This window comes from Artemia franciscana, chromosome 2 (assembly GCF_032884065.1).
Source record: "Artemia franciscana chromosome 2, ASM3288406v1, whole genome shotgun sequence".
In the NCBI taxonomy this organism is placed as follows: Eukaryota; Metazoa; Arthropoda; class Branchiopoda; order Anostraca; family Artemiidae; genus Artemia; species Artemia franciscana.
The window spans coordinates 21,569,310-21,587,934 of NC_088864.1; the positions used below are offsets into that span (position 1 = coordinate 21,569,310).

Genomic DNA, 18,625 nt, shown 5'->3' on the forward strand with positions numbered 1-18,625 from the left:
TCAACAATTATCTACGTTTCATTTGTCGGGTCTTTTTTCTTACCGGAACAAACAGCCAGCCTTTCGCCAAGACTATCGATACCTCGGCCCCATATTGCCAAGCAGAGATCAATTTTCTGCGTTACCATAGCAAACGTCGTGGGGAAGTAAGCATTAATTCTTCCGGTTTGGAATTTTGTGTTTTCAGGTTATTTAGGAGGAAGGGGGCCCATAGCTGATGTCATGAGGACATACCCCGAAAAGGATGGTCGGATATTGACCAAAATTTGTGGGAGGTAATAGGATGAATTTGATAGGAAAAAATTGATAAGAGGTGATTTTATGGATCCGGACCCGATGTGATCTCTGCACAGGAGGAATAGGGGAATGTCCCTAAATTTTTGTCATAAAGTGGTCTGCTAGAAGGCGCTGTTGTATTTAACCATATTTGGCTGGATGTAAGGTTGATTTTTTGATTTTCACAATGAAAAAGAAACATCAATTAGAAAAATGCAACATAAGGAACTAAATATAACAAATAAATAATTTAAGACTATTAAAAGAATAAACAATTAAAAACTGAAATTCAACGTGATGATAATCGACTAACTAAAAGTTTTTTAAGCTGTTTCAACAAAAAAGGGTCATCCTCAAATTCTAAGGTATCTCCGATACCCGAAAATATCTTAAAATTCCAACTCTTAAAGTTCTTATAATAGAATAAAATTATCTTTTTTCTCTAAATATAACATTAAAATTGCCGTCTATTAGATTAATTCATTTACAATCAGGACTTCATGATCATGAGATTATCGTTTATCAAGGCAAATACGATAAAATCATATGTGTAAGGATGCGTAAAAGCGTAAATCCATATCCGGATAGTCAAGGGAAATGGACTATACAATATTTTTTCTCCAAATTATTTCCCCCTTACAAACGACGTCCCCGTTTCCAGTCTCACCTTGCGTCTGAAACTCAAGTTTTCCGTGGAAATACGTTTAACCGTAAGCTTCCCATATGCATGGCATTCTCTAAATATATTTTAGAACCCAACTGAGGGTGAGATTGAAATCTTTGATAAGATCCTCGACAACCTCTTAGACCAGGTGGCTTAGACTCAGGTACCAGGAGTCCTGGCACCTGAATCAAATTCCAGAGCACACCCACCCCTTTCCATTTTGGATTTCCGTCCTAGAATTACCAGACTCATTGGCAGGGCAAGAACAGCTTCAAGATATTTTTGTGATATATAATTATTTTTTTTAATTCTAGTAAATTGAGTTTGTAGTTTCCGAGAGGAGATTTTATAAAATAAAAAAAAAAACATTGTCTCTAGACAAGACAGCTTCCATGGACTTTTTCGCAAAATTAAATGTCGAATTGCGTAGATTTTTTTATTTTGGTACTCGGGGAGGGAGGGGGATACATTGAGACATGTATTAAACGCAGGAAATACAATTTTAAGAAATAAGATTTGGGGGAATGAAATTTACAGATTTGGGACTATTCAGATGCCTTCATTTTGTGAAAGCCCTCTTAGAATTTTTATGTCTTGCCAAGCAGTCACGTTCAGTAGGTACGTGGGAAGGGGGGCATCGAAGTTGCTATTAAGCACCAAGAAAATCCGAGGTATTAGGACTTTTCCTATAATTTCTTATATTCCTCACGCAATTTACTTTTTTTTATTTCCCCTCCCCCTTCCCAAAAAAGAACAGTATACGCTCGTGAGTCACCAGTGCATCATAGTTAATAAAAAATCACTGTTGATAAAAATTAATTTGGAATTTGCTTTCCTAGCCGATCTTTTTCAACCTTGGAATTTATTCTATATTTTAAAATAAAATTCATTAATTTCACCCCAGGCAAAAACTCAGGCTGGACTGTTCAGACCCTGCACCTTCGAAATCTCAAGGTTGTTACTATTCAACCTATAATGTCCAATATTTTCCAGTAGCTTGTCTTTTTACTTTTTTACATGCCCCTCCCCTATAAATTTCTGGTTTCCTAAGAAATATATTTACTAGGTACATGCCTGCTTCAAATTTTTTTTTTCTTTTTGCGCTGATCTAAGTCATGCTTAGACTTCTCTGCAGCATAGTAGTAAAAAAAAGGAACAACCCAACTAAGCAAATATTAAAAATTAGCCTACTTGATTGATGAACAAGGAAATGGTAAAGAGAATGGCTCCTCTACAACAAAATAGTTTTTATAAACTGCAAAACTAATTCTCTTGTGATTTTCATTTATTTCCTGTGTTTTGTATATAAAATATTTGTGGACACGCGGAAAAAATGTGGTTGCCTGATTTGCCGCTAGTCCTTTACCCAGTTTTATCATTTAGACTTATGCAATTGCTGATCCTCCACTTGAAAGAATCAATAGATGGCTTAAGACAGAATATCCCACCCACGGATATAGTTCTGAATAGATGTGCAGCACTGAACCGACTCTGCTTCAAGTACCCCGAGGGAGTGCCCACTCTCCACCACCTGGTTCACATCTCAGAACGCCACGTGTCACACTTTTCTGCCACACTTGGCACACTCCAACCATGCTTAGTGAACGCCACCTGATGTACATGATTTTTGAAATGGACGTCCCCTCGAAGTACTCCCGTACACGTTTTCTTTTTCATGCAAACAGTGATTTGTGTAGCTAACCTATTCTGCCTACAAGCTTCTCTATGTCCAGTCGTTTTTAAAAATGATGACATTAAGAGAGAAATCTTTTCATAACCATGGCGTCAATTAGAAGAGTGGTGGCAAGGGGCGTTTTCCCCTAAGAAACTATTCTAAGTTACGTTTTCTAAAGAAACGTTTCTTTTTCATGCAAACAGTGATTTGTGTAGCTAACCTATTCTGCCTACAAGCTTCTCTATGTTCAGTCGTTCTCACAAATGGTGGCATTAAGAGAGAAATCTTTTCATGACCGTGGCGTCAATTGGAAGAGTGGTGGCAAGGGGCGTTTTCCCCTAAGAAGCTATTGGAAGAAAAGACGACTCCTGAAAAAAAGTATTTTCAAAAATAGCTGTTTTAGGGGGGTGGGGCTGCATTTTCATTTAAAACACTTTTTTTGTATTTTCCTTGGAAAAAAACTCCCTCTAGATTTCGAAAAATCATTTTACCCCTTCCCCAATCCTCCACTTAAATTTTTTGACTTGATACCGCTATCCTAGAGGAGGGTGGTTGAGTGTGGGTCCAAAAATAGTATTAAACTGTAGACATAGCTAGTGTTTGGCGTTACTACACAACACACAACCCTGTAAGTCTTACTCTGGTCTGGATCCTCTGAAGAGGTGCCAAATCAAAAATGGTAAACTCGATGAAAGATTTTCGTTTGATTTTATTCCGCTGCTTCAATAAATTTTTTTAGATGATTAAATTTGTGTTGTTAAGTTCTTATACATTTAACACTTTAAGTTAGTTTTAATTTTTGACTGACCTACTAAGTTTATTATATATTTCTTAGTTTTTATTCGTCTTGATTTTAAACTTTCTGACGACTTAATTGTCAAGATCTATGCCCATTTTGCAACTCATTTTTTCCAACATTTATTTTTTGTTTATAAGAAATACAAATTTGGCCATGAGCCAGTTTTAAAACAAAGCTTTATCTTACTAACTGAAATATAAACTCCAATCCTTTTTCATTTCTGAAAAAAGACGGAGATTAGAGGTTTTGTGTCTTTTCTGATTGCATAATAAGTGTCACACTTCGTCAAACCCATCTTTCATTATGGCTAACATTAAATTAACCGCAAAGAAGGCATAGCTGTGAATAACATTTTAGCCATCTGCTACTTTTTAACACCACTGCCAAAGTCAAGGCTATATTTTAGAGGATGTTCAAAACAAATAACAACCTGATTATGGACATAGCCGGATTGTATTCGGAGGGACAAAAGCCAAAATTGCGACTGAGTGGGGGAAGGGACTGCTTCCTCATCAACGCCCCGCTCTTTACGCTTAAGTTCGACTCTTTCTATCAACTATTCTTTTTAAAACAGTAAAAAACTTTAGCGTAAAGAGGGGGGCGTTGATGAGGAAGCAGCCCCTTTCATATACGAAGTAATTTCTGTTCGTATTAAGTTTTAATGTCGCTCCTTACTTTCAGTTAAAAAAAACTTGTTTTTTTTATTTAATTTCTGAACGTTTTTGAATCAATGCATGTTTTGATTTTGGCTCTCCACAGAGGAATAATTAAAACGAAATTCGCATATTTATTTTTTTTGCTAAATGGCTTTCTCATAGTTTTGATCGAATGATTTTGAGAAAAAAAAAATCGGGGGAGGAAGCCTAGTTGCCCTTCGATATTTTGGTTACTTAAAAGGCAACTAGAACTTTTAATTTTTTACAAATGTTTTTATTAGTAAAAGACATACGTAACTTATAAATTAGCCTACGTAACGAACTTTTGTATTCTCATGTTTTTATTACATGTATGAAGGGGTTCACCCCCTCGTTAGTACCTCACTCTTTACACTAAAGCTTAAATTTTGTCCCGGTTCATTAAGAATGACCCCTGAATCACAAAAGCCGTAGAATAAATAGTTGAAATTTGTAAAAATACTTTAGCGTAAAGAGCGAGGTATTAGGAGGAGGTGAGCCCTTCATATGCGTAATAATTTCTGTTCGTTTTAAGTTTTAATGCTGCTCCTTACTTCCAGCTGAAAAAACTTTTTCATATTTATATCTTCATTGTTTTTTTTTTCAATAATGCTAGAAAATTCCGCGCTCCCTTAATGGAAATTTTCTTCCCCCATGAAAAATTCCTCGATGGAAAGTTCCCCCAACATATCCCCCTCTTCTCAACCGCTCCCCCAACCAAAAAATCTCCCTGAAAATGTCTGTACACTTCCCAATAACCATTACTATATAGCACTGGTCAAAGTTTGTAACTTGTAGCCCCTCCCACGGGGACTGTGGGGGAGTAAGTCGCCCCTAAAGACATAGTTATAAGGTTTTTCGACTACGGTGAATAAAATGGCTATCCCACAATTTTGATCCGGTGACTTTGGGAAAATAATTGGCGTGGGAGGGGGCCTAGGTTCCCTCCAATTTTTTGGTCACTTGAATTGGGCACTAGAACTCTTCATTTCCGTTAAAATGAGCCCTCTCGCAAGATTCTAGGACCACTGGGTCGATACGATCACCCCTGGGGAAAAAACAAAAAAACAAACAAATAAACACGCGTCCGTGATCTGTATTCTGGCAAAAAATGCGAAATTGCACATTTTTATAGATAGGAGCTTGAAACTTATACAATAAGGTTCTCTAATACGCTGAATCTGATGGTGTGATTTTTGTTAAGATTGTATGAATTTTAGAGGGTGTTTCCGCCTATTTTCGAAAATGAGGCAAATTTTCTCAGGCTCGTAACTTTTGATCAGTTAAACTAAACTTGATGAAACTTATATATTTGAATTCAGGATTAAAATGCGATTCTTTTGATGTAACTATTGGTATCAAAATTCTATTTTTTAGAGTTTCGGTTACTATTGAGTCGGGTCGCTCCTTACTACAGTTCGTTACCACGAACTGTTTGATACCATGCTAAAGTTTTTATTGTTTCAAAAAGCAGAGTTGTGAGAAAGAGTCAAAGAAACAAAACGGCCAAAGAGGTGGAAATTATTTTTGTGAAAATGAGAGTCACAAGCTGAGCTATTCTCAAATGACTGAAATGAACAAAAGAAAAAATCTTTAAATATACGCAATAATTTATGTTCGTTTGAAGTTTTAACGATCCTTGCTTTCAGTTGGAAAAAAACTTGCTTTTTTTTAACAACAAGCACAAGCAGAAAACATAAAATATCTTTGGTTTATTATCATATAAAAATCATAGTTATGAAGCTGCTTAAGGTAAAATTAAATGCTAAGACTGGCCGGAAAATAACACAAGCAAATTACTGCTTATATCGGCCATTATTTTACAAAATTCGAACGTTAGCGTAAAGAGCGAGATATTGACGAGGAGACAAACTTCCTCACATACGTAATATGAGGGAGTTCGCCCCCTCTTTAATACCTCGCTCTTTACGCTAAAAGTTCGAATTTTGTTCCTGTTCTTTAAGAATGACCCCTGAATCACAAATGCCGTTAAATTAGAATAAATAGCTCATTTGAAATTACTAAACATACCTTAGCGTAAACAGCGAGGCATTGACGAGGGGAAGAACTCCCTCATATACGTAACAATTCCTGTTCGTTTTAAGTTTTAATGTTACTCCTTACTTTCAGTTGAAAAAACTTGCTTTTTTAAATTTATTTCTGATCGTTTCTTAAATAATGCTCGGATATCCAGCCCCCTTCATAGAAATTATCTTCCCCCATTAAAAATGTCTCCATGGAGAGATCCTCCCACAGAATCCAATCCCCCACCCCCCACAGGAAAAATCATAACTCATAATCACAAGATCATAACTTGCAGCCCTTCCCCCGGAGACTTTGGGGTATTAAGTCATCCTCAAAGACATAGTTATTAGATATTTTGACTATGTTGAACAAAATGGTTATTTCAAAATTTTGATCCCGTAGCTTACATTTAATTTTCGTTCAAATGAGCCCTCTCATGAAACTCTAGGACCACTGGATCAATACTATCACCCCAGGAAAAAAAAAACAAAAAAACAAGAGCTAAGAGCTCATATGGCACTTGTGAAAAGGCAAGAAGAGCTAAGAGCCAAGAGCTCATACGGTATGAGCTCTAACAAAATTCTAAGAATCAATAGATTGATTTAAAAGGAAAATCAGAGGCTTAATGCCGGTCAGGATTCAAAATAAGAACTCTCAGTCACGATGTCCTTCTAAATATCAAAATCCATTAAGATCCGATCACCCACTCGTAAGTTATAAATACCTCATTTTTTTTTTTTTCCTCTCCCTTTAGCCCCCCAGATGGTCGAATCTGAGAAAACGACTTTATCAAGTCAATTTGTGCAGCTCCCTGACACGTCTACCAATTTCCATCGTCCTAGCACGTCCAGAAGCACCAAACTCGCCAAATCACTGAACCCCTCCCCCCAACTCCCCCAAAGAGAGCGAATCCAGTACGGTTACGTCAATCACGTATCAAGGACATTTGCTTATTCTATCCACCAAGCTTCATACCGATTCCTCCACTCCAAGCGTTTTCCAAGATTTCCCTCTCCAACTCCTGCCAATGTCAACAGATCTGGTCGGGATTTGAAATAAGAGCTCTGAGACATGAATTCCTTCTAAATATCAAATTTCATTAAGATCCGGTCACCCGTTCTTATGTTAAAAATACCTCAATTTTTTTAATTTTTCCAAATTAACACCCCCAGCTCCTCCATTTATTATGCCAATTAACGTATTATGTCAAATAATTATGTCAATAACGTATCTAGAACTTGTGCTTATTCTTCCCATCAAGTTTCATCCCGATCTCTCCACTCTAAGCGTTTTCCAAGATTCCTGTTCTTCAAGATTTCAGGATTTCGAAAATGGAGCATCTGAGACATAAGATCCTTCTATATATATCAAGTTCCATTAAGATCTGATCACCTATTCGTTAGATAAAAATACCCCAATTCTAACATTTTCCAAGAATTCCAGTTTCCCCCTCCAACTCCCCCCCAATGTCACAGGATCTGGTCGGAATTTAAAATTAGACCTTTAAAGCACAAGATCCCTCTAAATATCAAATCTCATTAAGGTCTGGTCACCCGTTCGTAAGTTACAAATACCTGATTTTTTCCGAATTACCCCCCCCCCCCCCCAAACTCCACGAAAGAGAGCAGATCGGGTCCGGTTATGTCAGTCACATATCTTAGACAGGTTTTTATTCTTCCCATCCCGTTTCATCCTGATCTCTCCGCTTTAAGTATTTTCTAAGATTTCCGCCTCCCCCCAAATGCCCTTCCAATGACGCTGGATCCGGTTGAGATTTAAAATAAGAGATCTGAGTTACGAAGTCCTTCTAAATATGAAGTTTCATGAAGATCCGATCACTGCTTCGTAAGTCATTTTTTCTAATTTTTCAGAATAAGCCCCCCCCCCCAAATTGCCCCAAAGAGAACGGATCCGTCCCGATTATGTCAACCATGTATCTAGGACTTGTGCTTATTTTTCCTGCCAAGTTTCATCCCGATCCCTCCACTCCAAGTGTTTTCCAAGATTTGAGGTTTCCCCCTCCAAACTCCCCCCAGTGTCACCAGATCCGGTCTGGATTTAAAATAACCACTCTGAGACACGATATCCTTCCAAACATCAAATTTTATTAAGATCTGATCAACCGTTCGTAAGTTAAAAATACCTCATTTTTTCTAATTTTCCGAATTAACCGGCCCCCACTCCCCCCCCCAGATGGTCAAATCGGGAAAACGACTATTTCTAATTTAATCTTGTTCGGTCTCTGATACGTCTGCCAAATTTCATCGTCCTAGCTTACCTGGAAGTGCCTAAAGTAGCAAAACCAGAACCGACAGATAGACCGACAGAATTTGCGATTGCTATATGTCACTTGGGCAATACCAAGTGCCATAACAAATAAACACGCATCCGTGATCTTTATTCTGGCGAAAAATACAAATTCCACGTTTGTGAAGATAGGAGCTTGAAACGTCTAAAGTGGGGTTCTCTGATACACTAAATCTTATGGTGTGATTTTCATTGAGATTCTAAGACTTTTTGGGGATGTTTCCCCCTTTTTTCGAAAATAAGGCAAATTTTCTCAGGCTCGTAACTTTTGATGGGTAGGACTAAACTTGATGAAGCTTATATATCCAAAATCAGCATAAAAATCCAATTCTTCTGATGTATTTATTGGCATCGAAATTCCGTTTGTTTAGAGTGTCGATTACTATTGAGCCGGGTCACTCCTTACTTACAGTTCGTTACCACGAACTGTTTGACAAGTTATTTTCAAAATATCTGCTTCTACTCTCTTCAGCAAAGTTGTTCCGTATGTAACGTTTTTGCACGAGTAAAAACCTGGTAACTAATGAGCTTCACAGTAATATCCGTACCATAAATATAAAAAGAATATGGTAGGAACCCAGTCGAGATGCATAGTTAGCAGAATGGATGATGAAAGCAAGATGACTAGCTCCAAAAAAAATATCATAAAAAATATCATATATACCCTTCCACTTAAGTTTTAATAATATGGGCATCAGTCTAGGCTCACCTGAGCCATTCTCATAGGGAGGAGTTATGAATATTTTTAGTGACTGGTCTGAAGATTCAAAAGGTGCATTTTTGGGGTCCAATATCTAGCATATCAAGACCAGAGCCGTTCAAAGGGTAGGGGTTGCCTCGCGGCTGGAGGGTTTCCCATTTTAATTCAAATTTTCACTATGATTCGGCTTTTATGTTTATATTTGAGTCGGGAGGGGGGCGCTGTAATTAATTTTCCCCCGATAACCACAACCCCAAGGAAGGGCTCTGATCAAAACTCCCGAAGAAAGTGAGAATGTTTTTCTTAGAGATTTCATGACTAGGTTAGAAGACCAAGAGTTTCCACATTGGGGTACTGGGGCAAGTGCTTCGACTAGTTTATTCTTTTGTAGAAATACTAATGACAGTCTAGGTGAAGAATATCATTTCAAGTTATATTTACATAATAATTAAACAAGAATTTAGATTAAGGTGCGAGCTAATTACCTACCACTTGTAACAAATTGGAAGGATCCCAATAGACCCCAAATAGACTACGAATTTACCCACTATGCAGAATTTTGGGGGATGGATTGGGCTATTTTCTTTCTATGTGCAATGATTCGACAATATAAGGAAAAATTTGTTTAATGGTAGAAATGATGAGGTACTACTTGAAATCTTTAAATTAACGTCTCCATATATATATATATATATATATATATATATATATATATATATATATATATATATATATATATATATATATATATATATATATATAGTATGTAGCATACTTTTACATTTTTCGTTGCCTCCTCCCTCTTCAACCTCTGCAGTGTTTTGATGTGCCGCTGAATTCAAAAGTCGGTCAAATGAAACAGCACACAATATCATTTATTCTGATTGAGGTACTAACATTCATGTTTAAGATAACCCATAATCACTGATAAGAACGTGACAAGCGAGATAATCATCCAGAAGGAGCTGATTAAAAGTCAATGCAATCAACCTGAATAAAGGTAAATGGCCTTTTATTCTTTTCTTATTACAGAATAAAAAGGAGGTGATTCAACAGTCAACAGAGTAAATAAACTGATAGGATCAGACTTATGTCACTTAAATGCTGATAATTAGAAAAGTGGGTCTTTAGCGACTTTTAACCCTTTCTATCAAATGGGTTACTGATCCATATTGACAAGCTAAATAAGCATTCTAAAATGAAGAGACCAGTCACGTAGGTGACGAGGAATCAGGACTTGATTCCTTCCCCAAAATCCAAAAATTTTCCAAATTCTCGGTCACTTCTTATTCGAGTTATAAAACAAATTCCTTTTATTATTTCCTTAGTGGCGTCAAAGGGGGCGCATGCTCCCCTTATATTTTTGCCCACCGAGATTTTAAAAAAAAAATTGGAGGTATTTTCATAAAAAAAAGACTTTTTGGTTCTTTCATTTGAAAAGTTGAGAACAACGACAAACTTGCCCCCCTTCTCCTAGATTTTGAAAATACCTTCTTTGGGAGTATTTATATTGAAATATCTTTTCGGTATTTTCATTGGAAAATATTGAAAAAAGAAAAAATACCCCTCCCCCCGTGTAGATTTGGGGAATATATTTTGTCCCATCTACATTGTTCTTGAATTCACTCCACTGTAACCCCCCCCCATACATTCTTCCCTGTGTGACTAGGATCCGTGTACTAACGGCTTTTTCCGTCCTAATCGTTAACAGTTACAAGATCGAAATTTCGCCCAGATTTCAAACTTTTTTCTATTTTACTGGCTAGTAGGGTTCTCCAAACTTTTCTTTTTTGTAAACTTTTCACTTTCAATAATCCCCGACTCTATATAAGACGAACAAAAAAAAAGCTTGCAGGCAAGGGTTTCCATTATCCTCTGTACAAGGGTGATTGTACATGAGGTGAAAGTACAAGGGGTCATTGTACAAGGGTGAATGTACATAAGATACAAGGGTGATTAGATTTTTTGCCATCTTTGTAATCAAATAAAAAAAGTAAGGCGTAACGTTAAAACTTAAAACGAACAGAATTTTCCGTATAGGCAAGACCGCCCCTTCCACGCTTCTCAGTCTTTGCACTAAAGTCTTTGACAATAAAACACTTCTCACTCAAATTCAACCGCCTTTGTATTTGAATAACCTTTCTTAAATATTTGTAACAAAAAATCAAACTATAACGTAAAGAGCGAGAACTGAGAAAGGGGAAATCCCCCTTATAGACGGAACACTTTCAGTTTTTTAAAGGTTAATGTTGCTCCTTACTTTTAGTCGAAAATGCTCGTTTTTTCATTAAATTTCTGACCATTTTTCAAATCATTCAGGAAATCCCCTTCCCTCTGCCAATGTGAAATTCCCCCCGCAAACTTTCCTCTAAAAGGAAAATTTCCCCCGTAGAGGATCCCTCAACAGAACCCCCCACAAAAAATGGTGTATTTCACAATAGCAAATCTAAACATTGGGTAAATTGCTTAACTAAGAGCCCCTTCCCCAGGGACTATAGAGGGTCACCGGTATTCCCAAGCGTATAGTTATTGGACCTTACCAAATATGCTGAATCAAATGGCTTTCAAATTTTTTTTTATCGGATGTAGTTGGGGAAAAGGGACGTTGGAGTGGGGTTACCCCATTCCCCTGGAAAACAGCCCCCTGCAGAAAATATGCCCTGCGGAAAATACCCCTCCCGGATATTTATGGGCGGGGGGTATTTTCCGCGAGGGGTCATTTTCCTCGGGGGCGTATTTTCCGGGGGGGATATTCATCGGAGGGTTGTAGTATTTCCCTGGGGGGAATTTTCCAGGAGTAATCACCGGGGGGGGGGGAAGTTAAATGCCTAGAACCGGAGGTGGGCTAGTGCCCCCCGAATATTTTCGGTCGCTTAAAAAGGGCACAAAAACTTTTGAACTCTCCAATGATCCCTCGCCCGACCTTCTAGGACCATTGGTTCAATACGATCGCAACGTGAAAAATAAACACATAAAAATATGCATCTATGATCTTTCTTGTTGCAAAAAACACAAATTTCCACGTTTTTTGTAGATAAAAACTTGAGACCTGCACATTAGGGTTCTCTATTATGCTGAATCAGATGGTTTGAATTTCATTTAGATCCCTTGAATTTTCGGAGGTGGTTTCCTTCCTTTTTAGAAAACCCGACAAATTTTCTCAGACTCGTAACTTTTGATGGATAAAACATTAAGCTTCATGAATGTTTTACATTTTAATGAATACTGAACTTAATTTATATGTTTGGAATCAGCATGAAAAGCCAATTCTTTTGATGTATTTATTGGTAAAAAATTCCATTTTTTAGAGTTTCGGTAATTATTGCGCCGTGTCGCTCCTTACTCACAGGTTGTTGCTACGAACTGTTTGATTATAGTTAAATCCTTAGGATAATTATGCAGCAAGATTCCTACAACAGAAATCTATAATATCCAAAGAGCAGTATAGTTCAATTTTCCATCCAAAACTGTTTCAAAATATAATATCCCCTATCGTGAAAATTGCCCCTTACTTAATGGGGCTAGATATAGCCCTGGGCTATTTACAAAACAAAAACTTCCAACTACAAACTTTCTGCGTATTTTAACGTAAAAGTTGTGTTATTATAGCGTTATCTTATGAGGTTTTGTCTAAAGCCTATTACTACAACGGGCCCTATTTGAGGGTAGTAAAATTTTAATTTGGAGAGGATAATTGCACTTGCAAAGTATTGAACAGGGAATTGAACGTGAACTAACCTTTTGTTAGGATAATCTTCCTTTTACAGGAGGAATCTTACTACAGGATTACCATCTGTAGTCTAAATTGTTATATTTCAGCCATTACCCCCTTAGATTTTACGATATTTTTCTCCTGCAATTAACTTATTTCAGAGTTGAAGCAAGCAATGATTAACACCATGACACCTGCTCTAGTAGCAACAAACAGGGAATAGTAACGGTACTCTTCCTTGGAGGCGGAGGATTACAGTTCAAACTGTTGTTTTGTAACGATATGACTCTGGAGAAGTTAAACCTTATTATTAGATTATAAAATTACATTTTCCAGATGCTGTAAAGCAGGCAAGAGTCATACCACTGCACAAGGGTGAAAACAACAAAGAGATGACTAAATGGAGACAAATATCAATCCGACCTTTATTTTCAAAATTTTTTGAGAAAACTATACATGGGCGACTATATAGATATCTTGAGTCCTTAGGATTCCTATGCAATACTCAGCTTGAATTTAGAAAGGGCCACTCAACAAGTCATGCGATGTAGCATTTGGTTGATAATATCAATATTGCATTTGAAAGTGGTAAAATTCCGTTAACAATTTTTATTGATTTTAAAAAGGCTGTCGATACGGTTGATTTTGAATTATTGCTGTGTGGACTTAGTGATTTGGGTATCAAAGATAATTGTCTTCGGTGGTTTAGATCCTATTTGCGTGGAATATCAATAAGGGTTGTGATTAGTGATACTACAAGCGCTACATCACGAGTAAATTGTGGAGTTCCACAAGGATGTGTTTTGGAACCACTTTTATTTCTAGTATATGTAAATACGTTAATATTTTATCTTCCTGGTGTGATTCTTACAGCATTTGCAGACAACACAGCAATAACAATTGCAGAGGCGAACCTTCTAGATCTCACAGTTCATGCAAATGATGTCCTTCAGTACCTGAATACATTTACTAGTCTCAGTTTTTTTAAGTGTTAATGTTAGTAAAACAATTTTTAGCCGTACCGGTCTTGTGATAAATTCTTTGGATGGTATTTGCTTGGATGGTACTATTATTAATCAAGGTTTTGAAATGAGGTATTTAGGATTTTTTGTGGATTATAATTTGAATTGGAAAAAACACAGTGAAATTATATCGTCCGAGGCAGCAAGAGGCCTAGATTTACTTCGTTGTTTTCTTAATTTTTCCCGGTTTCAGTTTTAAACATTATTTATGGTACGATTATCCAACCTTATATTGCATATGGTTGTGCTCTTTGGGCAAGCAATTTTTATGCTAATTATAGCAGAATCCAGGCGATTCAGAATAAAGCAATTCGTCTTTTGGGGGAATGTGCTAATTTTAGTGAAACACTTGTTTGTTATTCCCATTTTAAAATATTGAATGTTGGTCAGTTAAGGGATCACCAGTTATTAACACGTGTATACCGATGTTTAAATAGTCTCTCGCCAGCTTGTTTTGTGGATTTTTTCTACTAATTAGGATTATCGTTCTTATCATACTAGGAATACGGATAAGCTAGTATGTGAGAAATACAGTGAGATCACTTCATGTATTTCGTCAAGTAAGTGTAACCCTCTGGAATAGCCTCCTGGACAGCATTATGGGCTCTGAATAAGTTCCTTCATTTAAATCACAGGGTAAAAAGTTTCTTACTTGGTCAAGATGCAGGGTGAGAGCAGCTCCCTTGTGAGGGTTTAGTCTTTTTTTCTCTTTTTTTAATATATTTATTTGTGTTATGGATTATGTGAATTAATTAATTAATTGAGTCACTACACAAAGGTTATTTGATCTTCTAGTAGTGGCTATGTTTATTTAATTTGATTTGTTGTTTTGTGAATTGACCAATAAAGGAATGTCATATATAAAAAAAAAATAGAAAAAGGATAATATGACAATTTTTTATCCAGGTATACATGTAGCCTACATTTAACTCTTTGAAGCAGCAGACCAGACATTTGCGTGAGAACCCGACTTTGGGCTGTGGGTCCCCATATCTCATGACTTTTACAATTTATTCAATAGCTTTCAACTTTGTTTTAATTCGTATGTTTTTGCTATTTCAATATATCTATCCCTTTCTCCCGAAATTTGGACTTCCTCTAAAATAAACACCTCTGCAAGCGACTACATTTTGCTCCTCTTGGAAAACCTCATAATTTCGAATAAAATGTGGATATAGATGTATACAAGCAAAAATTCTGATACAGACTATTTATTCAAAACGTAACTTCCTCACTAGTTCACACTAATTTTAATGCACTAATTTAGTGGTCACTCTCCAAAAGGAAAAATGTTAGACAAATAAAGGTAGCACCATTAGATTCCTTATTTTATACTATTTACAAATATTATGGTCGCTTTTCTGACAATGTACTTCAGCTCTATCTCCCGGTGGCCCCAAATACAGCGTCTAGGAATATATAAAAGCAAAATAAACCATAAACCAATAAAATTCTTACTTTGTAATATGCTGCATGTTTCTTTGAATCCGACAATAATGTTTCCCTCCATTGCTATCCACTTTCAAAACTATCTAAACAATTTTTATTTTCGCAATCACATTGTTCTTTCCAAGAAAAAAATCCAGGGGACAGGGAATCCCTGGCCCCCCAAAATTTTTCTGGTTCCCACACTTTTTTTTAATAAATATGCCAATTTGATCGATTGTTAGCACCCTTGTTACATTCCCACCAAGATTTTACTTATTGGCACCCTTGTCACATTACCCCCACCCCAAGATTTTGCTTATTGTGGTACCCTTGTCATATTACCCCCTAGATCCACCCCTGGATTTCACTCTAGATCCGCCCCTGGTTCTCACTCAGGGAAAATTTCTCCCACAAAGGTATAAACCCCTCCTCCATTATCTAAGAACATTGCGGCAAGCACGTCAATCGCTGAAACTCCGAACACTTCCATAAAAGCGTACGTATTTTTAAGCTTAATCATTTCAAAAAATCTGGTAAAAACTCCAGTGTAGCACAGAAATTAGACAGCAAAAAATAAATCAACCATTCGACTCCCAATTCAACGCTCTCTCCAAATAATTTAATCACCAATTCATAAAAGTTTGTTCTAGCCCTCCTTTCCTAGCGTCTAGAAATAGCCCTAGGGCAGACAAGTGCATATAATTTTTTCTCGCGGGGCCCATGAAGAAAAAATTGATAATTTGAATAAGGAGTACCCAAAATTTGAAAAAAAAGATATCAAGGGGCCAGTCTGAGTCCCCCTCCCTGCGTAATTGTCTACTAATACTACTAAAAACTCACCGCAGTACCAAGCCGCTTGAGGCCAACACTCAGGCGTGTTCTTAACACTCATTGGTTCATAATCCCAATTTGAAAAAAAAATCTTGTATCGCCTAGTAGTTTGTCTAAGCATTGAGGGGTAGGGGGGCAGGAAAGCGATTATAACAGTACCAATTACTACATTTAGAAAGAACAATAAATCGAAAATCGAATAATATTGTTCTTTTTTTTGCTATACCTTTTTTGTGGTACATTGAAATATTACCTAAAACTTTGATATAGGCTGAATATGTAATTTCTTTTTCGTAACATTCGCGATTCTTTCAGTACATACGCGCCCTTCCAATGAGAGTCTGAATGCTTCAGTAAAAGAATACCATATTTACTTTTAATACCCAGAAAAAAATCCTCGAGTAGGCAACCTTTTCATAGACATGGACATAATTTATTTTGAATTCCCCCAAGGAAGGGGGGGGGTCAATTTAAAAAGAAACTGTTCAGAAATTCCTGAGCATAGTCCTGAGCTTCATCGGAAGACTGAGCCCCTCCTAAGTTTCGTTCTGAAGGGGTCTTGACCTCCCGTGCTCTAAGTCTATGTGTCCTCCCACAACCTCTAAAATCCGGCTATGAGCAACAATGTTTGAATGCAAAATACATAGAGAAATCACCCTCATGCTTTAGTTCAAAGACCGTAGCCTAAATCAATCAGAACAAATACTTACGGAATCTTGTTTTCAGGGTCATTTTTTGAAGCCCGTCATCCCGATTGTTGTACACAATAACTGCTGAAGCATTACTTGCAAAGGCCGCCTCAATTTTTTCATCAAAATAGCATTTGCCTCTCCGCACCAAGGCAACCCAGTTTATATTTTCTGGATGATTTTTAAATCGCTTTTCACATCCATAGTCAGTACCATTATTTATAATATGAAATAATTTTCCCTTGGCAATACCGATTTTTCCAGTGCCAAATTTAGCCAGCTCACCACGCTCTGTTATTGTTACCATATTCTTGTCATCCCAATAAGTTATATTCATATTGGCCATAATATAGTCATCACTATTTGAAGTCCAATCAATAGTTGGGACTTGATTATCCATGCAATCGATCCAAAAAACACAATAAACTAATAGGCAGAAAAAATGCGTCTTCATCTTTTGTAAAAAAAAAAACTCCAAACCGAGATTATGCTTCTAACAACCAAGCTGGAGTATAGCATGAACTCTTATAACCTCATCTTAGAAACCACTTTGTCAAAGCACTGATTCCCAGATATACAACATGACATTCTCAGAGATGCGCTAACGAATGTATTTAACTTGCGTTCAGCACAAAAACTATTTGAGTCTGAAAAATTACGTTAAGCGGGTACGGGTATATGGCCTTAGCATAAGGTTTTTGTTAAAATTTTTAGCCTGTATTGTTCGTCTATCGGCATATGCTACATTTTGACATTATTCACGATCAGTCCCCAGATAGTATTGTTATTGACCGAAGTTTCTGGAAAAAAGGAAGTTGCTGACGTAGTGGTACCTTCTCAGAATAAAACTTAGGGGGGCGGTAAAATGAAAGTGAGAAAACTTTCACAAAAACTTCTTTGGGATGGAAAAGTCCTTTCCTCAAAATGGACACAATTCTAGTTTGTCACAGAACACTGATTTAATAAAACAGGGAAAATCTTCATAGTCACCTTTTTTCCATCAGCCTTTATATCTAACAATTACGGTCCTTTCATAGTACTGAGTACAGCCGCTATAAAATACCATTAATCGTGGAAAATATCTCTGAACTGTTTGTATATTCCATATAATTGACTTTTTCTACAATTTTTACAAATCAACCCTCCCCCTACAACAACAAAAATTGCACATGCTACTTACCTTGTATGAATTACACTAAAATCAGTCAAAACCCTCTCTCCTTAAAAAATTCTATGCATAACAGTATCTTTATTTATAATTTGACTTCCCTGAAAATACAATGAATTTTTATCAAGAAAAAGTCTAACCCCCTGAAAAAAATAGTTATTTTCCATTCTTTTAATTGACTAAGCTCATTTGTTTTCTTTCTATATTTCGAATACTCGTAAGTACCCTGCGTCCACCATTTAAAACTTCGAACTCCCTGAAGGGCGAAGAAAAGCCCCAAGAGGTCACAAAATTAGAAACTTTTTTTCTTACTATGTAAAACTTTGTCTTCTTGGCTTAAAAAAACTTTCCAGGCAAAACTTACCTTTTTTCTTATGTGCAGCACTTTATCTGGCTTGCCATTTGACATTTTTACCCGACATTGAAGATAGAGATTGTCCACCATCACTCAGATTATTAACTTCCCTTTATAGCGAACACACATTAAAACGTCATTTTTTTCAATTCAATCCAGCTGGAAAATCCAAATGGGAGCATTTGTACTGAATACAGAGCTGCAGAGCAGATATAAAACATGAAATTAAAAACAAAAGAAACCTGCTATTAAAACAACACAATTAATGGGGAAGCTTTGCTAAAAGGCAATTTAAACTAT

The 18,625-nt window shown here is 36.6% G+C and overlaps 1 protein-coding gene across 3 annotated transcripts in view; it reads right to left on the bottom strand.

Annotated features, from left to right (window-relative positions):
- LOC136038628 (E3 ubiquitin-protein ligase goliath-like) overlaps window positions 1-17,444 on the bottom strand; it is a 92,716-nt gene extending 75,272 nt beyond the window's left edge. For 2 of the 3 annotated variants that reach the window (XM_065721877.1, XM_065721867.1), the window contains exon 1: window positions 16,824-17,439. In XM_065721877.1, the coding sequence (XP_065577949.1) occupies window positions 16,824-17,256 (433 nt within the window). In that variant the 5' untranslated portion in view covers window positions 17,257-17,439. Of the gene's footprint in view, window positions 1-16,823 lie in introns of all 3 variants that reach the window. The other variant, XM_065721885.1, reaches the window with a different exon arrangement.
- Window positions 17,445-18,625: the final 1,181 nt, after the last annotated feature.